Source organism: Mytilus edulis, chromosome 12, assembly GCF_963676685.1.
Source record: "Mytilus edulis chromosome 12, xbMytEdul2.2, whole genome shotgun sequence".
Lineage (NCBI taxonomy): Eukaryota > Metazoa > Mollusca > Bivalvia > Mytilida > Mytilidae > Mytilus > Mytilus edulis.
Genome location: NC_092355.1, coordinates 4,316,514 through 4,334,723, shown reverse-complemented (window position 1 = coordinate 4,334,723; position 18,210 = coordinate 4,316,514). Strand labels below are relative to the sequence as shown.

General features: G+C 32.6%; 1 protein-coding gene across 1 annotated transcript; it reads right to left on the bottom strand.

The window, feature by feature from the left end:
• Positions 1-1,209: 1,209 nt before the first annotated feature.
• Positions 1,210-17,788, bottom strand: LOC139499505 (uncharacterized). Its single transcript, XM_071288213.1, has 3 exons — positions 17,480-17,788; positions 7,988-8,149; positions 1,210-4,607 (listed from the first exon to the last, which is right to left on the bottom strand). Exons 1-3 carry the CDS (start codon positions 17,664-17,666, stop codon positions 4,438-4,440), a joined length of 519 nt encoding a protein of 172 aa, XP_071144314.1. The 5' UTR covers positions 17,667-17,788; the 3' UTR covers positions 1,210-4,437.
• Between the last annotated feature and the right edge of the window lie 422 nt (positions 17,789-18,210).

The following is an 18,210-nucleotide window of genomic DNA, read 5'->3' as shown; positions in this document are numbered from 1 at the left end:
AAAGTACGGCATTGGCTCACAGCGAATCATTATATTTAGGACTATCAACATAATATCAATTGTTGTAAAGAAGTCTAGACATTTCCGCTTGTGCATCCTTGTTTTAATTATTCGCCAGTTGCTTTAGATATCCGTATTAAAAATAAATACTCCCTTCAACATGATAGTCATACAACCATTTAACTGAAATTATTCCAGATGTTCATGTTATAATATAGAACCACACAATCATTCAAGACCGAGATAAAAAAGAACTTTGAAAAAAGACCAGAATATCAACATGTAAAAGTTAGTACAAATGATTGTCGATATACAAGTATCATTCAATATTAAAAATAATGAGACCGGTTTGATATGATATCCAACAATCTACCAAAGTTATTTACTTTGACCCTTTAACAAAAATATAAATAATTTCAAAAATTTTGAACCAACCGTTTTGTCAAAAAAATTACACTGGTTATATAGCAGTTTGACAAACACCAATTTTGATCATTGAGAAGCTTAATATTCCTTTAACAACACAATGTTATTAAAACGTTTAGCTGAATTTACAGAGTTATCTCCCTGTATGTTAGGTACCACCTTTGGATACTAGGTTTTGAGCGTAAATCCAGAATAGCGCTTTTGACGCGCATGACATTTATAACGAGTTGTTTTATTTCTTTTTAGAGATGATGATTGACTTTAAAGACATAAATAAATGTTAATCAAAGGTGCCGAAATAACTACCTTGGTGCCGATTTGTCTAAATGTCAATTTAACCAGGTGCTGATTTAACCAGGCGCCGAAGTGACAAGAATCTAATATAAAGTTATAAGGAGTTTGCTAGTCCAATCAGTGAACTCCGTCTACAAGGGCTTTTTGTTTCAATCTGAGGCCAATAACTTCATGACATTTCAAATGACCATCAATAAACATAATGTTTTTATGAATATCAAATGAATTTTAACCATTGTAAAGATTGAGAGCAATCCTACCCTTATCGTTTGACGCACCCGGTCTCGTTCCTGTTTGAGCTCATGCGAAGGCCTGTTGATGGTTTGTTCCATTGGTAAGTTTCTTCTAAATAAATTTAGGAGATCTGAACGTCCGCAAAGGGCTGTTGTCAAGGTTTTTCCTGTTGTGTTGATAAAAGGCAACTAGAGGCTTGGTAATTTTCAAACATCGTCACAAATAATGTATAGTGAATTAAAAAAAATCTAGAAATATTACGAAATTTGTTTAATGGACATTTAAAATAAATGAGTACATATCAAGATATGTTTTACACTACAAAAGACGTCTTAATTCTAATTAATAACATCACAATGTTGATGGCATTATAAAAATGTATGGTATACAATGAATGATGTGGCGTTTTAATGCCTAACAAAAATGATATGGCACCATTATGACTAACCTGCAGTTTTACGGTATAATCACGCCAATCATGCAATGATATGGTATTACCAATTTGGATATTTACAGTAAATGTTAAATGTAACCTAACTTATCATATCAACTATCAGTGAAGCTGAAGGCAGATTTATAAAACAAATATCTGTAATGATGCTTTTTTTTTCAGTACGGAACCTGTCATTTAAAGAAATCTGACAATGATCTCACATGTGTAGTCACAGTTCATATTATTTCATATAACAGCACTTATCCATAAAAATATACAATGAAAATGCATTTCAAATCTTGCATTGATTTTTATTAGTTCAATGTTCAAATTAATTTTAACCAGGTGCTCCGCAGGGCGCAGCTTTATACGACCGCAGAGGTCGAAACCTGAACAGTTGGGGCAAGTATGGACAAAACATTCAAGCGTGATACAGCTCTGAATTTGGATTGTGATCAAATTTTTGACATTATATGGGTTTTTTACACAAAACAAATGTCAAGATTTTACAAATCAATTAAAGATTTCTTCTTCAAACTTATTTAAATATAAAATTAAATAGTTGACACAGCATAGGTTTCTGACACAGAATGAATGTGGTCTAATGAACTTAAATTTTTTTTTTTGCCTTTGAGCAATTCACTATGCTGTTGAATATTAATCCTCTCAAAAAATGTTTGAAGAAATTTTCTTTTTATTTATGAAATCTGAAATGAGAAAAATTTAAACCCCCCGCCCCCCATTTTTTTTCACATCCCCCTTTCCCTTTTTCCAAAACTGATATCAATTCAAATTTCTAATGGAGTTTGCAACAATAATTACTCTTAAATACATCATAAAATATTAAAATGTAAAATAAAGTGCTTGTTATCACTGAATGGTAAAGATTGGTTGGTAGTAAAAGTGAATATACATTGTATATTGTATAAAACAATGATTTAAGTTGATTCAACTACTATTCTGAACAAAGAAAGATAACTCCAATTGAAAATTTCTTGCTATTGCACAATATTGTGCAATTAGATATTTCTTGCTATTTGGCAATACTGTGCAATTGAAAATATTTGCTATTGCACAATACTGTGCAATTGAAGATATTGCTATTGCACAATACTGTGCAATTGAAAATTTCTTGCTATTGCACAATACTGTGCAATTAAAGATTTCTTGCTATTGCTGAATACTGTGCAATTGAAAATTTCTTGCTATTGCACAATACTTAATATAATAATTTTGGATCCTGATTTGAACAAACTTGAAAACTGGGTCAAAAATCTAAGTACATGTTTAGATTCAGCATATCAAAAAAGCCCAAGAATTCATTTTTTGTTAAAATCAAACTTAGTTTAATTTTGGACCCTTTGGACCTTAATGTGGACCAATTTTAAAACGGGACCAAAAATTAAGAATCTACATACACAGTTAGATTCGGCATATCAAGGAACCCCAATTATTCAATTTTTGATGAAATCAAACACAGTTTAGTTTTGGACCCTTTGGGCCCCTTATTCCTAAACTGTTGGGACCAAAACTTCGAAAATGAATCCCAACCTTCCTATTAATGGTCATAAACCTTGTGTTTAAATTTCATTGATTTATATTTACTTATACTAAAGTTATGGTGCGAAAACCAATAATAATGCTTATTTGGGCCCCTTTTGGCCCCATAATTCCTAAACTGTTCGGACCTTAACTCCCAAAATCAATCCCAACCTTCCTTTTGTGGTCATAAACCTTGTGTTTAAATTTCATCGATTTCTATTGACTTATACTAAAGTTATTGTGCGAAAACCAAGAATAATGCTTATTTGGGCCCTTTTTTGGCCCCTAATTCCCAACCTTCCTTTTGTGGTAATAAACCTTGTGTTAAAATTTCATATATTTCTATTCACATTTACTAAAGTTAGAGGGCAAAAACTAAAAGTATTCGGACGACAACGACGACGACGACGACAACGACGACGACGACGCCAACATCATACCAATATACGACCAAAAATTTTTCAATTTTTGCGGTCGTATAAAAAATAGGACATATCTTTATCAAAATTAACAACGCTTAGCATACAATGAAAAAGGTTTTCAATCTTGCATTGATTTTTATAAGTTCAAAGTTCAATTAAACTTTAAAAAAAAAACCTTATTTATCAAATGTAACTTAACATTGCTAAATAGTATTTACACGTGATATTTTAGAATATATACCATACCTGCAGATTTGAAGGGTACAAATGTAGTATCATACGCAATTATTTTATTACTCAAAAGTCAACGATTGTTTTCATTATGTACAAAAACACTAATATTTGTATGCGGTTCTTCCACATTGAACTTAACAAACAAAATTGTTATGACCTTATATGTCTTAATCCAAACACAATAAAAAAAAAAGAAAACAAATGTGAGCTACAACATGTACAGTAACTGCTCATTTATCTCAACACTGCTTTTAGGATGCAAAACACGATGTTGATGAGTGACAAATCAGAAAAAACAAGAATGTGTCCTCAGTACACGAATGCCCCACTCGCACTATCATTTTCCATGTTCAGTGGACCGTGAAATTGGGGTAAAAACTCTAATTTGGCATTAAAATTAGAAAGATCATATCATAGGGAACATGTGTACAAAGTTTGAAGTCGATTGGACTTCAACTTCATCAAAAACTACCTTGACCAAAAACTTTAACCTGGAGCGGGACAGACGGACAGACGAACGGACGCACAGACCAGAAAACATAATGCCCCTCTACTATCGTAGGTGGGGCATAAAAACTATCACAGGGTAAAGCATATTCACCCGAAATTTAAAATTTAATAACACAATCAAAAAGCTCTTGTATTTTTTGTAAAAAAAATAAAAAAAGATTTAAGGTTAAGCAGTTTCTTTCACTGCTTGTAAAAAATCAATATACGAAAGTTTTCAAATTAAAGTTTCTCTCGAGGATTTCACAGAAAGAACGTTTATACAGATAATTCGTTTATCCAGCTGCATTCTTCAGCTTCACATCCATCTCCATGCTAGAAATAGTACAATGGCGGCTGTTGTCGTTAATTTCTCACCCATCGCCATGATAGGAAGAATACAAGTCCAGAGAACACCCCTCCGATCCCACCAACAATACACAGTCCAAATGAGTAGTGATATTTCGAGTTATCCAACTTATATCCATTGAATGACATTGTTGCGAAGACAATTACACCAACCAAGGCAAGTCCTCCTGAAATGAAATTATGTTAAACAGTCATGGTGAATGTAAAAGTATCTCGAACAACAAACAATACATGTATATATATATATAATAAATGGCGGATATGTCCATGGGACATAGATGATATCTTCGATTGCATAAGACTCGATAATCGGGATATAACTCAAGAAGGTAAAAGTGATGTTATCCAAATTTTTACCTGAACTCAGTTTTTTTCATAAACATTTAGTAAAAGTTTCATAACATTTAGATGAGGCAAAATAAAGTAAGAAAAAGGAAATGAAAAAAAAATCAGCATTTTTTCCAATTGTAAAGGGGCATAACTAGACAAGACAAGACAAGACAAGACAAGACAAGTTTTAAATAAATTCAGTCACACAGTGTGTGCAACAAGAGCAACTATAATGTTAGTATACAAAATAATAAATTGGTCAATAAACAGGGACGGATCCAGGAAATAGGAAAGGGGGGCGAAGTTTTTAAAGGTCGCTGAGCGGAGCGAGGCAAATTTTTTTTGGACCTTTTTAGGACGTAAAAACATAAATTAAGTGTAAAATGCACATTTTAAACGGTTCCTGGCGTGGGGCATGTATATTCTATAGTTGCTGTAGAGTGTAAGGTAGGACATTTTTATGCTGTTTTCTCCCTATCAATGATATTCTATCATAAAATGATAGTATGGATCCAAAACTATATGTACTGATATATTTGATGTCGGACTTGTCAGTAAAAAATAGACATGGAAAATTCTGGTTTGTTTTACATGTATGTTAAGTTAGCATAACCTCACAGTTGTCTTGTTGTAAACAAGAAATACGTCGGGCTATAATATTCGATGAAATGTATGAATATATGAATGACGATCGACAAATGGAGACATAAAGGCCACACTCAGCAGTCAGGTTGCAGTCTGGTCTTGAAAAAAAGTATTCAATATATCAGTTCGACGAAACAGACATTCCACCGCGTCAGACATGCAAACCCCGGCTTAAAAAAAAATATGCCCGTTTTTTATTCATCATGTTCATTTAATGCTAAATAATTCTGTTGGAAATTTTCGTTTCTTATAGCAAAAAAGTGGACAACATTATTGTTTTCAATCCAGATACAGCCAGAATTTTTATTTAATTCAAACATCAGAGTCGTATTTTTTTCTCTGAAATACCTTAGACTGCCTCCTCAATTCAAATGGTTCGTACCTTGGACTTTAAATCTATCTAGAGGTCATACTGACTAGAAATCATTATTCACCTATCAAGTTATTTCAAAATAGGCTGGGGCGTTTGGGGTTAAACATATTTACGTAGGTTTATGTGGATTTTTTTTAATGAGAGGGTTTCTGTTTGGTTGAAATTGGTAAATAAAAGTCACTACGTTCTTTCTCAATCCTAATTCGCTTTGAAGGTATCATGGTTGTCATCAGGCCTAAACCTGATCAATGTTATACTGTAATTTGAATTTCAAAATGACTAAGTGACGTTTTTTTGATGCACTGGTCAACTCCATCATAGCGAATCACATGACTTTGACATAATCAGTAAATACCAGCGAAAATTATCTTTATAAATAAAGAAATAATTGTCGCATGAAAATTAAATACACAGGAAATGTCAAAGTTCACGAAGTTTACGAAAAAAAAGTCCGAGCAAAAGGGGAAGGGGAGGGGGCGTACGCCCTCTACGCCCCCTCTGAATCCGCCACTGATAAATATTACAAATAAAAAATAACGCAACTAAAGAGCAGTAGAAGTGACGTCACCAAAAGTTCAAACTTGATCTGTGTTTTCTGGCAAAAAAACTTATGCATATATATTGAATAGCGTTTGGTTAAGGCAAACTAAATGGGAAAGAATTTCCGGACTTACCAACAGACGTACAGTCGATCAAGGGTTAAACTTGATGATGCTTCATCCGCTAAGGCTGGGGCAAACATACATGTCAATAATTAAAAATTTGATAAATGAAACCTTAAAAGTAGATCAGTTGGTCTCATAAGAAATGAACATATCATACATGTGGATACCGTTTCTTTTCCACCACATAAACTTTGTAAGTTAAAACCGTAACAAACAGAAGTTACAATATTAAATGTTGCAATACTTGACATGCTTGAACTGCATATTATTTACATTTCTTAGATCTAAGCTCTTTAATTATTTTTCTATTCCATACGGTATCAGGTCCGTTCGCGCCCAATATAGTTTCGCACCCTACACGTTCGCACCTCGCATTTTCGCCCCCCACGTCCGTTCGCACCCTACATGTTCGCGCCCAATTTTTAATAAAATTTAAGTTAAATTGTTAGAAAATATTCATATGAATATAACAAATAATTGTATTCTATTTGAATAAAATTTGAGAATTTATTGGATAGATTTTTTTTTATCAATCTGATGATTTACTATTAAATGTTGATTATGTATGATTATTGCTAATTGGTATTTATAAACAGCCTAATTTGGTGTTATTGTTTACTGTTGTTTATAAATCATGATTGTTGTTTTAAATTGCTTTGATGTAAATACTAATAAAATAAATATTAATTATAGCAATACACTTACCATGCATACCAGTTGTTCAACATGTTGTCAGATTCGCACTTAAATGACTAGAAACAGTGAAAAACAAATTATTTCAATACACTAACCAAAACACGATAAAGAATTATTCAACACACAAATGAAATAGTTGTTGCCAGAATAACATAATCCGACTTAAAACAAGGACTTTTTTTTATAAACTTGTCATGACACAAAAAAACTTGTCAGAATCTCGAATTATTTAGAAACAATGGCATATATATTTATACCAATACACCTCCAAAAAATCGGTAAAATTAGGTGCGAACGTGTGGGGTGCGAACGAACTTTTCCGCAAAATTTGGGTGCGAACATGTGGGTGCGAAAGTGAATGGGGGCGAATGTGGAAGGGTGCGAACGTGATTGGGCGCGAACAGGCCCGGATTCATTCCATACCTCTTTTATCCATGTATTTATATAAACAGACATGTTTATAAACTCTTACGGATCACCTCATATTATATTACATTGTTAAGTTTTCATCGTGTGGTAGGGACCCTGCTATAAGTATCTTTCTACCATTTTCTCTATTTTTCTAAAATCTAGAGAATCAAATCCGATTTAGTATTCCCGTTGTAACAGTCTTTTAAAAAGCTTTTTATTATGATACAGAGAAGCAAACTCATCAATACTATTAATTGTTTTCTTAAAAAATTTGTCAAGAAATGAAAAGTGTTGATCATGATCAGGTTTATATTCATCTTTTGAAATAGTTAAAAAAAATCGTGTTGAGTGATAAACATTCGAAGATATCTGTTGTCGTTCATCATATGTGTTAAACTTTTTCAATAGTTGAGTTATTGATATTTACCTGCAAGCCAGTTAAGCAAGCCTGTAACAACAAACAGCATTCCTTGCTCCTTGAGCACAAACATCTTCAGGAACGCACATACCACAGCTGCGACAAAGGCTACCAGAGCAAGACATTCCAGAACTTGTGCGGCTATCAGTTGGTTGTAATGTACTGGTGCATCTGTAATTATGTATTACATGTATTATGATCCCTCTAATTATCTTTTCTCAAACATACAAAGATCGATATACACAAAAAAAGATGAACATAACCATGCTTTATCTTAATATCGTATTATCGGTTGACGATACGAAAATACAAGTGTCAGTGCATGGTAACAAAGATCGAAATCTGCTTTACAATACACGATATAAAACTACAATTGAGCAAATACGTGTATATGAGCAATCAGGAACGCAGAAACATAAGGTAACAGACTATCTTTCGCACCTTTCTATATATAATACTAAAATTACGAGGTCCAATTTGTCAGCCGTCATTGGGTAAAAACGACAAATCTAAGAATTCAACTCTATATATAGCTAATATAGGACAATGGTGTAGATTAAAAATTACACCACGTACTCCAGACCCTTTTGTTTTCCACACAGTCGGAAACCAGGTTGAAATAGAACAAAAGAATCGAAGCTCTCTATTATAGAAGGCGATAAATGTTTACTGTATTGTTTACTATAGTGACAAATTTTTAAAAAGTTAATAGGAACAAACAAAACTGCAATTTTCTTCTCAATTACGAGGTTTTTTATTTTAAAAACACCATTTGCATAAGTTTTCAATTTATCTAGTACATAGTTAAGCAGAACAATTAGATATCAAGTCGACGACATGGGTATCTTTCAAGTTGGATGACAAAAATGCATAACCTCCGATTTTTTTGAAAAAATTACCACGGACGGAAAAGATATCAATCTATTAGTTCAGTAATTTTCGTGTCTGCCCTTCCATTATGTGACTGAAGAAAAAATTCCAAAAAATAGGTAACAATTGTATCGAAAAGAGAAAATCGAGTGCACCTTTTTATGTTAGGGCGTGTTTGAGTTGAGTATTTTGTCTTGATATCGTTCAAAGTAAGAATATTTCATACATCGTCTCGCTTCAGATTCTATCATTTTTATATATTAAAGCTACAGGTTGACTTTATAACACAAAAAAATAACAGTACTAAAAGATGAAATATATGGGTCAAGTGAAATACCTATCTAATGAGTCACAAAAACAGGGAAGGTGTGTTCGAATAGCTATTTTTTTACTGAAAGTACTTGACGACAGTCTTACAAGTTGGATGATGAAAATGCATATCTTCGAAAAATTCTAATTTTTTGTGTGTGATAACTAGGGTTTATAGTCTTCAACCACTAAAAAAATCTAGTCTGCCCTTCCACGAAATATTTAATTAGATTTTTTTTAAATGTTTATGATTTTTCGAAAATTCCACCTAACAACCGATCAGACAATAGTTTTAAGTTGAATCAATGCAGACAATATCATTAACTGATGCTCATTAGCTAGTTGATGCATTTGTCTTTTAAAATATAACTGACTTATAAGGATCGTATTGGTGCAATGTGGATAAATTTATCGGTTTCCAAGAGCAAAATTGGTAGCGCGTCATCGCTACAATGGCTTCCATTTTTACGATTGTGAAAATGAACTGGCGTAATGGGGAGATAATTTTGACGAAGTAGACTCCTGAATGCACATAATTAATATTGCCAATAATTAACAAGTTCCGGGTCGAATCCGATATCGATACCAATAATATACTCACCTGTTACCTATTACCTTATCTGTACGTTCCGCAATTGACAGGCGCACCATCAAACGGTGTATTTAGGATTTTGCTATATACACGGGTCATAATCAAAGGGTCGACACTACTAAATTCAAATCTTTGTCAAATTTTTCCCTATTGTAGTTTTATTCAGCAATCAGCAAGACTTTCTAAGATAACTTATATGGGACATTGATGTTGATTAAAACATACTCCATTCCTGGATAGCCAGGACCTTTTGTTTTCCAAATAATTAATAGGCACTGGCTACGGTTACATGGAAATGTAACAATAATAAAAATATTATTGTTACATTGGAGACTAATTGCCGGAATGCAAAGTTGGGTGAGGAACCGATTAATTACAAATGTAACAATAATTACTGAGGCTACGGTTACATTACGTTATTGTTACATGAAAAACAGCAATGTACGCTAGATTGATTAAACTTAAATCTTCTATAGTTGTATTGATTCATTCTTTCATATGTACTAAACAATACTTGTAATTTAATATTGATAAATAATATAATATTATTATTCAACAAATGGTGTACAACTTAAATATTTTTACTACGTATTAATGGTTTTGATGTTCTTAAAGATACTACTCAAGATTAGGAGTGTGACTGTCAAAGGCGAAAAATATAGTTCAATGGTTTCACTTTTTTAAAGTATTTAACTGCACACCTACTCTTATTAATGTCATTATACTTTGGACCAATTTTGTTTATGGTGAAAAAAATTAAACTTGGGATGCGTTTTAAACGAAACTGAAACAATATCAAGACATACATTTCATACAGCTTTATAACTTGACGCAAATTGATAATCAAAAGCAAAGTTTGCTAACTGTAACTTAAATACTAAGAAATTCTGTATGTACACGTATCCGTGGAGGACGTAATTTCGTTCATCAAAAATGTGTCGGACTTTAAAAACAACTTACTGGATTTGTAGAAATTGTCATTGTAAATAAAAAATTACAGTAAATAAATTGTATGTTATAAATGTATGTAATAAATGTCCTCAACTTTTATTATTTAGTACATATTACTAGTCCCATCGTACATTGCTTTTTTTCATGTAACAATAACACAATGTAACCGTAGCCTCAATAATTATTGTTACATTCGTAATTAAACAGGTCCTTACCCAACCATGCATTCCGGCATTTAGTCTCCAATGTAACAATAATATTTTTATTATTGTTACATTTCCATGTAACCGTAGCCAGTGCCTAATTAATATTACCAATAATTGACAAGTTCCAGGTCGACGGGTTCAAACAGAAAGATTTGAAAGCAGAAAAAACTGTGTATCTTATAATCGACATGACTTTATCAGATGACAATACCAATTACTAAAATAAGGCTTAGGCATAGTTGTATACTTTAATTCAGTTACGGACCAGCGATATCACGGGTGTGTACTTGTACTACATGTACTAAAGGAAAGGGCTGATTTCATTTAGCCGCAACTCCTCTGAAACCATATTTAGTTCGAAATGTTTGTAATATGACATGTAAATGTAGTGTTTTATGCCCCATTTATGAGCATTATGTTTTTTTGTGTCTGTGCGTCAGTTCGTTTGTCCGTTCGTCCGTCCGTCGTACCGTCCGTTCGTCCGTCTGTCCCACTTCATGTTAAAGTTTTTGGACGAGGTAGTTTTTGATGAAGTTGAATTCCAATCACCTTGAAACTTAGTACACATGTGCTTTATGATATGATCTTTCTAATTTTAAAGCCAAATAAGAGATTTTAACCCATTTTCACGGTTCACTGAACATAGAAAAATGATAGTGCAGATTGGGTATCCGTGTACTGGACACACTCTTGTTTACCTCCTAAATTTGTTTTCGACACAATTCTATTTTTACAGAAAACGACACTTTTTGAGAAAATATCCAAATTCGGAGACTGTTATCGATCCGTGTCTTATACGTTTTCACGCATGCTCAGTCGAAGTACTGCACGCGAAATTTAAAAACTTTTACACTTGCCCAATTGTACCTCTATTTCGCGTGCATCTTTTTGTAAGTTATAATAACTGGTAGTAGGGTGTGCTCCAAGAGCTGGGCTATTGAATATTTACAATATATTTGCAACGATTTTGAAATATATTACTGCAGTGCTTTAGCTTAACATGCTCAAGGAGACTGAGAAAAAGCATAAAACACTGTGTACACAAGTACGTTGGAAATGAATTCAGTACGAAGTTTAAATGGAATCGATTATTGTATGAAAGTCCTTTTTGTTTTAATAGTTCCACGCGTTTTAATATCTATTCAGGTATATCTGTATTTCAAATGTCTCACTATGACCGAATAAGTATGATAGTATAGCGCCAAACGAATTGTATATAAGGATTTGAGCTACCTTAAGACTCGAACTCAGTGAAGGTTTATTGTTAGGTTGATCATAAACAATTTGGCATTGCTGTGTTTAATGTTTAAGGACCAATCATTTAACTTAAATAGTTCGTCAAGGTTCCGTGGAACCCAGTGTCTCGCCTACTTTTGCTGTCAATCGCTGACTCAACATAAATGAGGAAAAAAATCAATAAAAATATTCCTCTTGCTTCTATCTTTTGATTGTAAGAAGCTTCTGTCCAAGTTTGGTAAAAATTCAGGATAGTTTATGAACTTTATATCTTTTTTTTTTTATTTTTAACTGCAGACTGTATGTTATGGTTAAAAAAAAAGTTAACTGGAAGAAAAACTTGAAGTCCATTTATCATGTTTATAAGAAAAATACGGGAAAAAAAGATATTTTTTTTTAAATTTACTACTGGATATACTATTTATGATCACAAACAAGCTTCTGTCCAAGTTTGGTATAAATCAAGGATAGTTTAAGAAAGTTATTAAAATTTTAAAAACTTTAACCACAGAGTGAATTTAATGTTTCCTGGCAGAAAAAACTAAGTCCATTTATAAGTAAAATACGGAAAAAACGTAATTTCATTTTTACAAAATTTACTTCTGGATACTATCTTATATGATCATGAACAAGTTTCTGTCCAAGTTTGGTACAATTCCAGGATATTTTATGAATCTTTTAAATGTTTTCAAAACATAGTATATGAAATTTTAATGCATTTAGTTTTTTTCAGAAAAAATACCATCATTTTGTGATTCTGATAGAATTTATTTTTGTTCCTGAAAAAAAATTAAAAACTGAGGCAACTTGCATTAATTTTATTGTTGACTGATGCCCCCTTTTTTCCCTATGAAACTGTGTTTAGTAATTGTACATCTACACGATAACGGAAATGATCTTTTGTTCAGACGTAGGAAAGTTCCGGGCGGAAAGAACTAACGTAGAAAAGTTCCCCTGGTTTAAAAGATCCACCGAAACAAAGTGACTAATTGAAAACTTCCAACGGAACATATCAACTAGTTAGAAAGTTCCTTTTTGCCAAGTTAGTCAAAACCGGAACTAGCAAGCTTGCCCAAAAATGCCAACGGACATTATTAACCAGGCAAAAAAGTTCCATTTGTAGAATTTGTTGCAAAGTAAAAGCGCAACATATTATATTTGAACCTTTAAAGGGAAACCAAGATACTGATTACAAAAGTTAAAAGGAACTTATCAACTAGCCACAAAGTTCCTCTTTGGCAAATAAGTCAAAACGGGAACTAACAAACTAGCCCAAAAGTTCCAACGGGACTTATCAACCTGTCACAAAGTTCCATTTGGAGAATTGATGCATAAACCCACATGAGGAGGGGGATATTCTTCCCTCTCTTGAGAGTACCTGGAATACCAAATTTGCATAATAACGCAAATTATTTCGTTTTATGTGAGGTATGAAATACGACTTAAATTTTTCTGGGGGAGTTTGTTCTTCCGCCCTCAGTACATCAAAATTTAAATACATTTCCCCAAAAATAAAGTTACATGCCCCTTTTTTCATATTTGTCCCCAAAAAAACCTCTTTCAGTGCGTTGGGTATTCTTGTAAATTAATGATTTGCTCTTATATATACTGATACCCATTCTTCCCCCTCTTTCTACTAAACGGACGAAATATGGTATATTCGGAACGATGTAACAAGTTGTTCTGTTCCACCAGAACTATTCAACTAGCTACATTGTTTCGGGACTTTTCTATGGCTATTTTTTTCCGGAACTTTTCGACTGAAATCGGAATAAAACAACTAGTTGGAAAGTTCCATCAGAACGGAATAACTAGTTGAAAAGCTCTGCAGGAACAAAGTAAAAGACGACATCAAAAGTTCAATGAAGGATAAAAAACTTAATTCATATAGTTTTTTCACTGACCCCCCCCCCCCCCCCCCCCCCCCTTTCTTAACTTAATTTGGGAAAAATTTATTGACCAATAGGGATATATGTAAAATCGATTTTAGATTAACAAAACTTGTAGCAATGTTGACCCCACCCCCACCCCCAAACTATTTGATTTAAGTTTCTTATCCTACATCAATCTTTTGATGTCGTCCCTAACTGACGGAACATAGTGGCTGTTACATAAACATGGAGACTCGGTTAGCAGATAAAAATTTCGTTAATCAATGTTTTTCTAATCCTATTTCGTATTTTCTATTTATTTGTATTACATTATTTAAACGTTTTTAACGTTGGCGTCAATATTTCTTCGTTTTCTAACAATTTGTACTTTTCTATCCATAGCCATATACTGAAAAATCCACAAAAATTTGAATCTGATATCATAACTAAGTTCATATGCACGTAAATGGGCGATTTATAATTTTAACAGTGTATAAACTGAGTTATTCTAGAACTGATTGTATCGTATTATAACCAGATGCTCCGCAGGGCGTAGCTTTATACGACCGCAGAGGTTGAACCCTGAACGGTTAGGGCAAATATGGACACAACATTCAAGCTGGATTCAGCTCTAAATTTGGATTGTGATTAAATAGTTGACACAGCATAGGTTTCTGACACAGAATGAATGTGTTCTAATGAACTTAAAATTTTTGTTTCTCTTAGAGCAATTCACTATGCTGTTGAATATTAATCCTCTCAAAAAAATGTTTGAAGAAATTTTCTTTTTTATTTATGAAATTTCAAATGAGAAAAATTGAACCCAATTTTTTTAATCACATCCCCCTTTCCCTTATTCCAAAACTAATCTCAATTAAAATTTCTAATGGAGTTTGCAACAATAACTACTCATTTAAATACATCATAAAATATTAAGATGTAAAAAAACTGCTTGTTATCACTGAATGGTAAAGATTATTTTAATTTATCAGTTGGTAGTAAAAAGTGAATATACATTGTATATTGTATATAACAAAGATTTAAGTTGATTCTGGACAAAGAAAGATAACTCCAATTAAAAAAAAATCTTGCTATTGCACAATATTTTGCAATTAGATATTTCTTGCTTACTATTCTGGACAAAGAAAGATAACTCTAATTAAAAAAACAATTGATATTTCTTGCCATTGCGCAATACTGTGCAATTGAAAAGACTTGCTATTGCACAATACTTAATATAATAATTTTAGATCCTGATTTGGACCAACTTGAAAACTGGGCCCATAATAAATGATCTAAGTACATTTTTGGATTCAGCATATCAAAGAACTTCAAGATTTCAATTTTTGTTAAAATCAGACTAAGTTTAATTTTGGACCCTTTGGACTTTAGTGTAGACCAATTTGAAAACAGGACCAAAAATGAAGAATCTACATACACAGTTAGATTTGGTATATCAAAGAACCCCATTTATTCAATTTTTGATGAAATCAAACAAAGTTTAATTTTGGACCCCGATTTGGACCAACTTGAAAACTGGGCCAATAATCAAGAATCTAAGTACATTTTTAGATTCAGCATATCAAAGAACCTAACTGATTCATTTTTTGTCAAAATCAAACTAAGTTTAATTTTGGACCCTTTGGACCTTAATGTAGACCAATTTGAAAACGGGACCAAAAGTTAAGAATCTACATACACAGTCATGACAGTTAGATTCAGCATATCAAAGAACCCCAATTATTCAATTTTGATGAAATCAAACAAAAGTTTAATTTTGGACCCTTTGGGCCCCTTATTATGTTGGGACCAAAACTCCCAAAATCAAACCCAACCTTTCTTTTATGGTCATAAACCTTGTGTTTAAATTTCATAGATTTCTATTTACTTATACTAACGTTATGGTGCGAAAACCAAGAAAAATGCTTATTTGGGTCCCTTTTTGGCCCCTAATTCCTAAACTGTTGGGACCTAAACTCCCAAAATCAATACCAACCTTCCTTTTGTAGTCATTAACATTGTGTTTAAATTTCATTGATTTCTATTTACTTAAACTAATGTTATTGTGCGAAAACCAAGAATAATGCTTATTTGGGCCCTTTTTTGGCCCCTAATTCCTAAACTGTTGAGACCAAAACTCCCAAAATCAATCCCAACCGTTCTTTTGTGGTCATAAACCTTGTGTCAAAATTTCATAGATTTCTATTAACTTAAACTAAAGTTATAGTGCGAAAACCAAGAAAATGCTTAATTGGGCCCTTTTTGGCCCCTAATTCCTAAAATGTTGGGACCAAAACTCCCAAAATCAATACCAACCTTCCTTTTGTGGTCATAAACCTTGTGTTAAAATTTCATAGATTTCCATTCACTTTTACTAAAGTTAGAGTGCGAAAACTAAAAGTATTCGGACGCCGGACGACGACGACGACGACGACGACGACGACGACGCTGACGCCAACGTGATAGCAATATACGACGAAAATTTTTTCAAAATTTGCGGTCGTATAAAAATATAATAAAGGTGTATATTCTTTTTACTATCTTCGGTTGTGATGTTTAAAAAAAATAATGACCATTGATATTCGAGAAACGATTTTATTTTTCTGAAACAAAAAGATGTTACCGACATACATGACATATGGGGTTTCCCAATTCCGCCCACTTGTGGCTATAGGTCGTTATCTTATATGACTGACTTTGTAATCTACCATGCGTATATATTACTACATCATGTATTTCCATATTTATAAATAGATCTGATCCGAAATGTCAACAACTATGTACAACAAATTTATTCATAAAAATCCACACCTCTATAAAATCACACTCTGTCGAAAATTGTGTTCTCACCTTATAGTTTCTAATAAAAGAGGGGGTGCAAGAGGGGGTCTGTTAACATGTTAACAACACCTCGATTTTGGCAAAAAGACAGTTACCAAAAAATGCAAAAAACCTGATAACAGTTAACAAAGAGGGTTGAAAACAGTTAACAGCTTAAATTGATCTCAGATAACACTTCACAACACCTTGAAAAGAGCCAAAACTGGTTAACACAAAAAGGTATTGCCCCCTCATAACATGGACGAATTATAGATATATAGCTGCGAATGATACTTTGTTAAATATGTACAAGATTTGTATATTTATCAAAAGGCACGCCTGTGAGATCTAAATGTGTTAAGCCTACATAATGATAAATTGTAGTCACAAAAAACAAACAATGAAATGAAAATCTTGAAATACTACTTAATTAAAGGAATAGTTCACAGAGAAGAAAAATAAAGAATTGGAGAATAAAGGGTTAAAATATAACGAAAAGTGAATAATGGAGTGCTAAATTACTGTATATATAGAAAAGAATGATAAAATTTACAAAAATAACTTTACAGAATAGAAAAAAATAACACACAATGCAATGCCCTTATAATTATCCACATTGTTGGGAAGACGGAATTATTCTAATTACCTTTAATGTCATAGCATATCTCCGCTCCTTGAACTTGACCACAAGATTTCCATAATCCCATATGAGCATCACCTACTTTATACCAAAATGTCGTTAAAAATCCAATAATATGAAGAATGAAAGATACAGCACTTATGATGCTCCCGCCAAGCACCATAGGTGGAATGTCTGATAAAGTTCCCGGCATTTTTGTTGATTTTGATCGTCTGTTATGTTTCAAACCACGCGGCTTAATGAAAGTTCAAACAGAAATTCTCAATGCGATTCGTTTCAAGTGACTTACCAGACCTGGATCACGACTATAAAACGAGGGGCACAGATAGGGGATTTTAACTGCGGTTGTCAGCCGAAACTTAATGTTTATTAAAAAAAAAAAGGTTTACAATTTATAAATTGTTACTATTTAGAGTATAATTATGTATTGTCAGAAGAGAAGAAAACAGCTTAAAACACAATACAAATTTTAAAAGAAAACTTGGTACACCAAACAGTTAATCAAGAGTTCTTTGTTTTGAATTCCTCTCAGAATAGCATTGGCCGTTTTGAAAATGAAAGTAGATTTTGAACATAGAACAAAGATCATTGGAACTTTACATGCTTTACTCATATATGTTTAATACTAACTATTTTGGAAATAATGGTGAATTAAATATTACAAAAAAATAGAATATGCATATTTAAAGTGGATTTTTTTTTCGTATTAGACATGCATGACATGTTAGAAATTTTGA

Coding starts and splice junctions, on each gene's coding strand:
- LOC139499505 (XM_071288213.1), bottom strand. CDS start 17,666: ATGCCGGGAACTTTATCAGACATTCCACCTATGGTGCTTGGCGGGAGC. Junction 8,150..17,479: donor GATATGCTATGACATTAAAG/GTAATTAGAATA, acceptor ACATAATTACAG/ATGCACCAGTACATTACAAC. Junction 4,608..7,987: donor CTTGCTTAACTGGCTTGCAG/GTAAATATCAAT, acceptor ATTTCATTTCAG/GAGGACTTGCCTTGGTTGGT.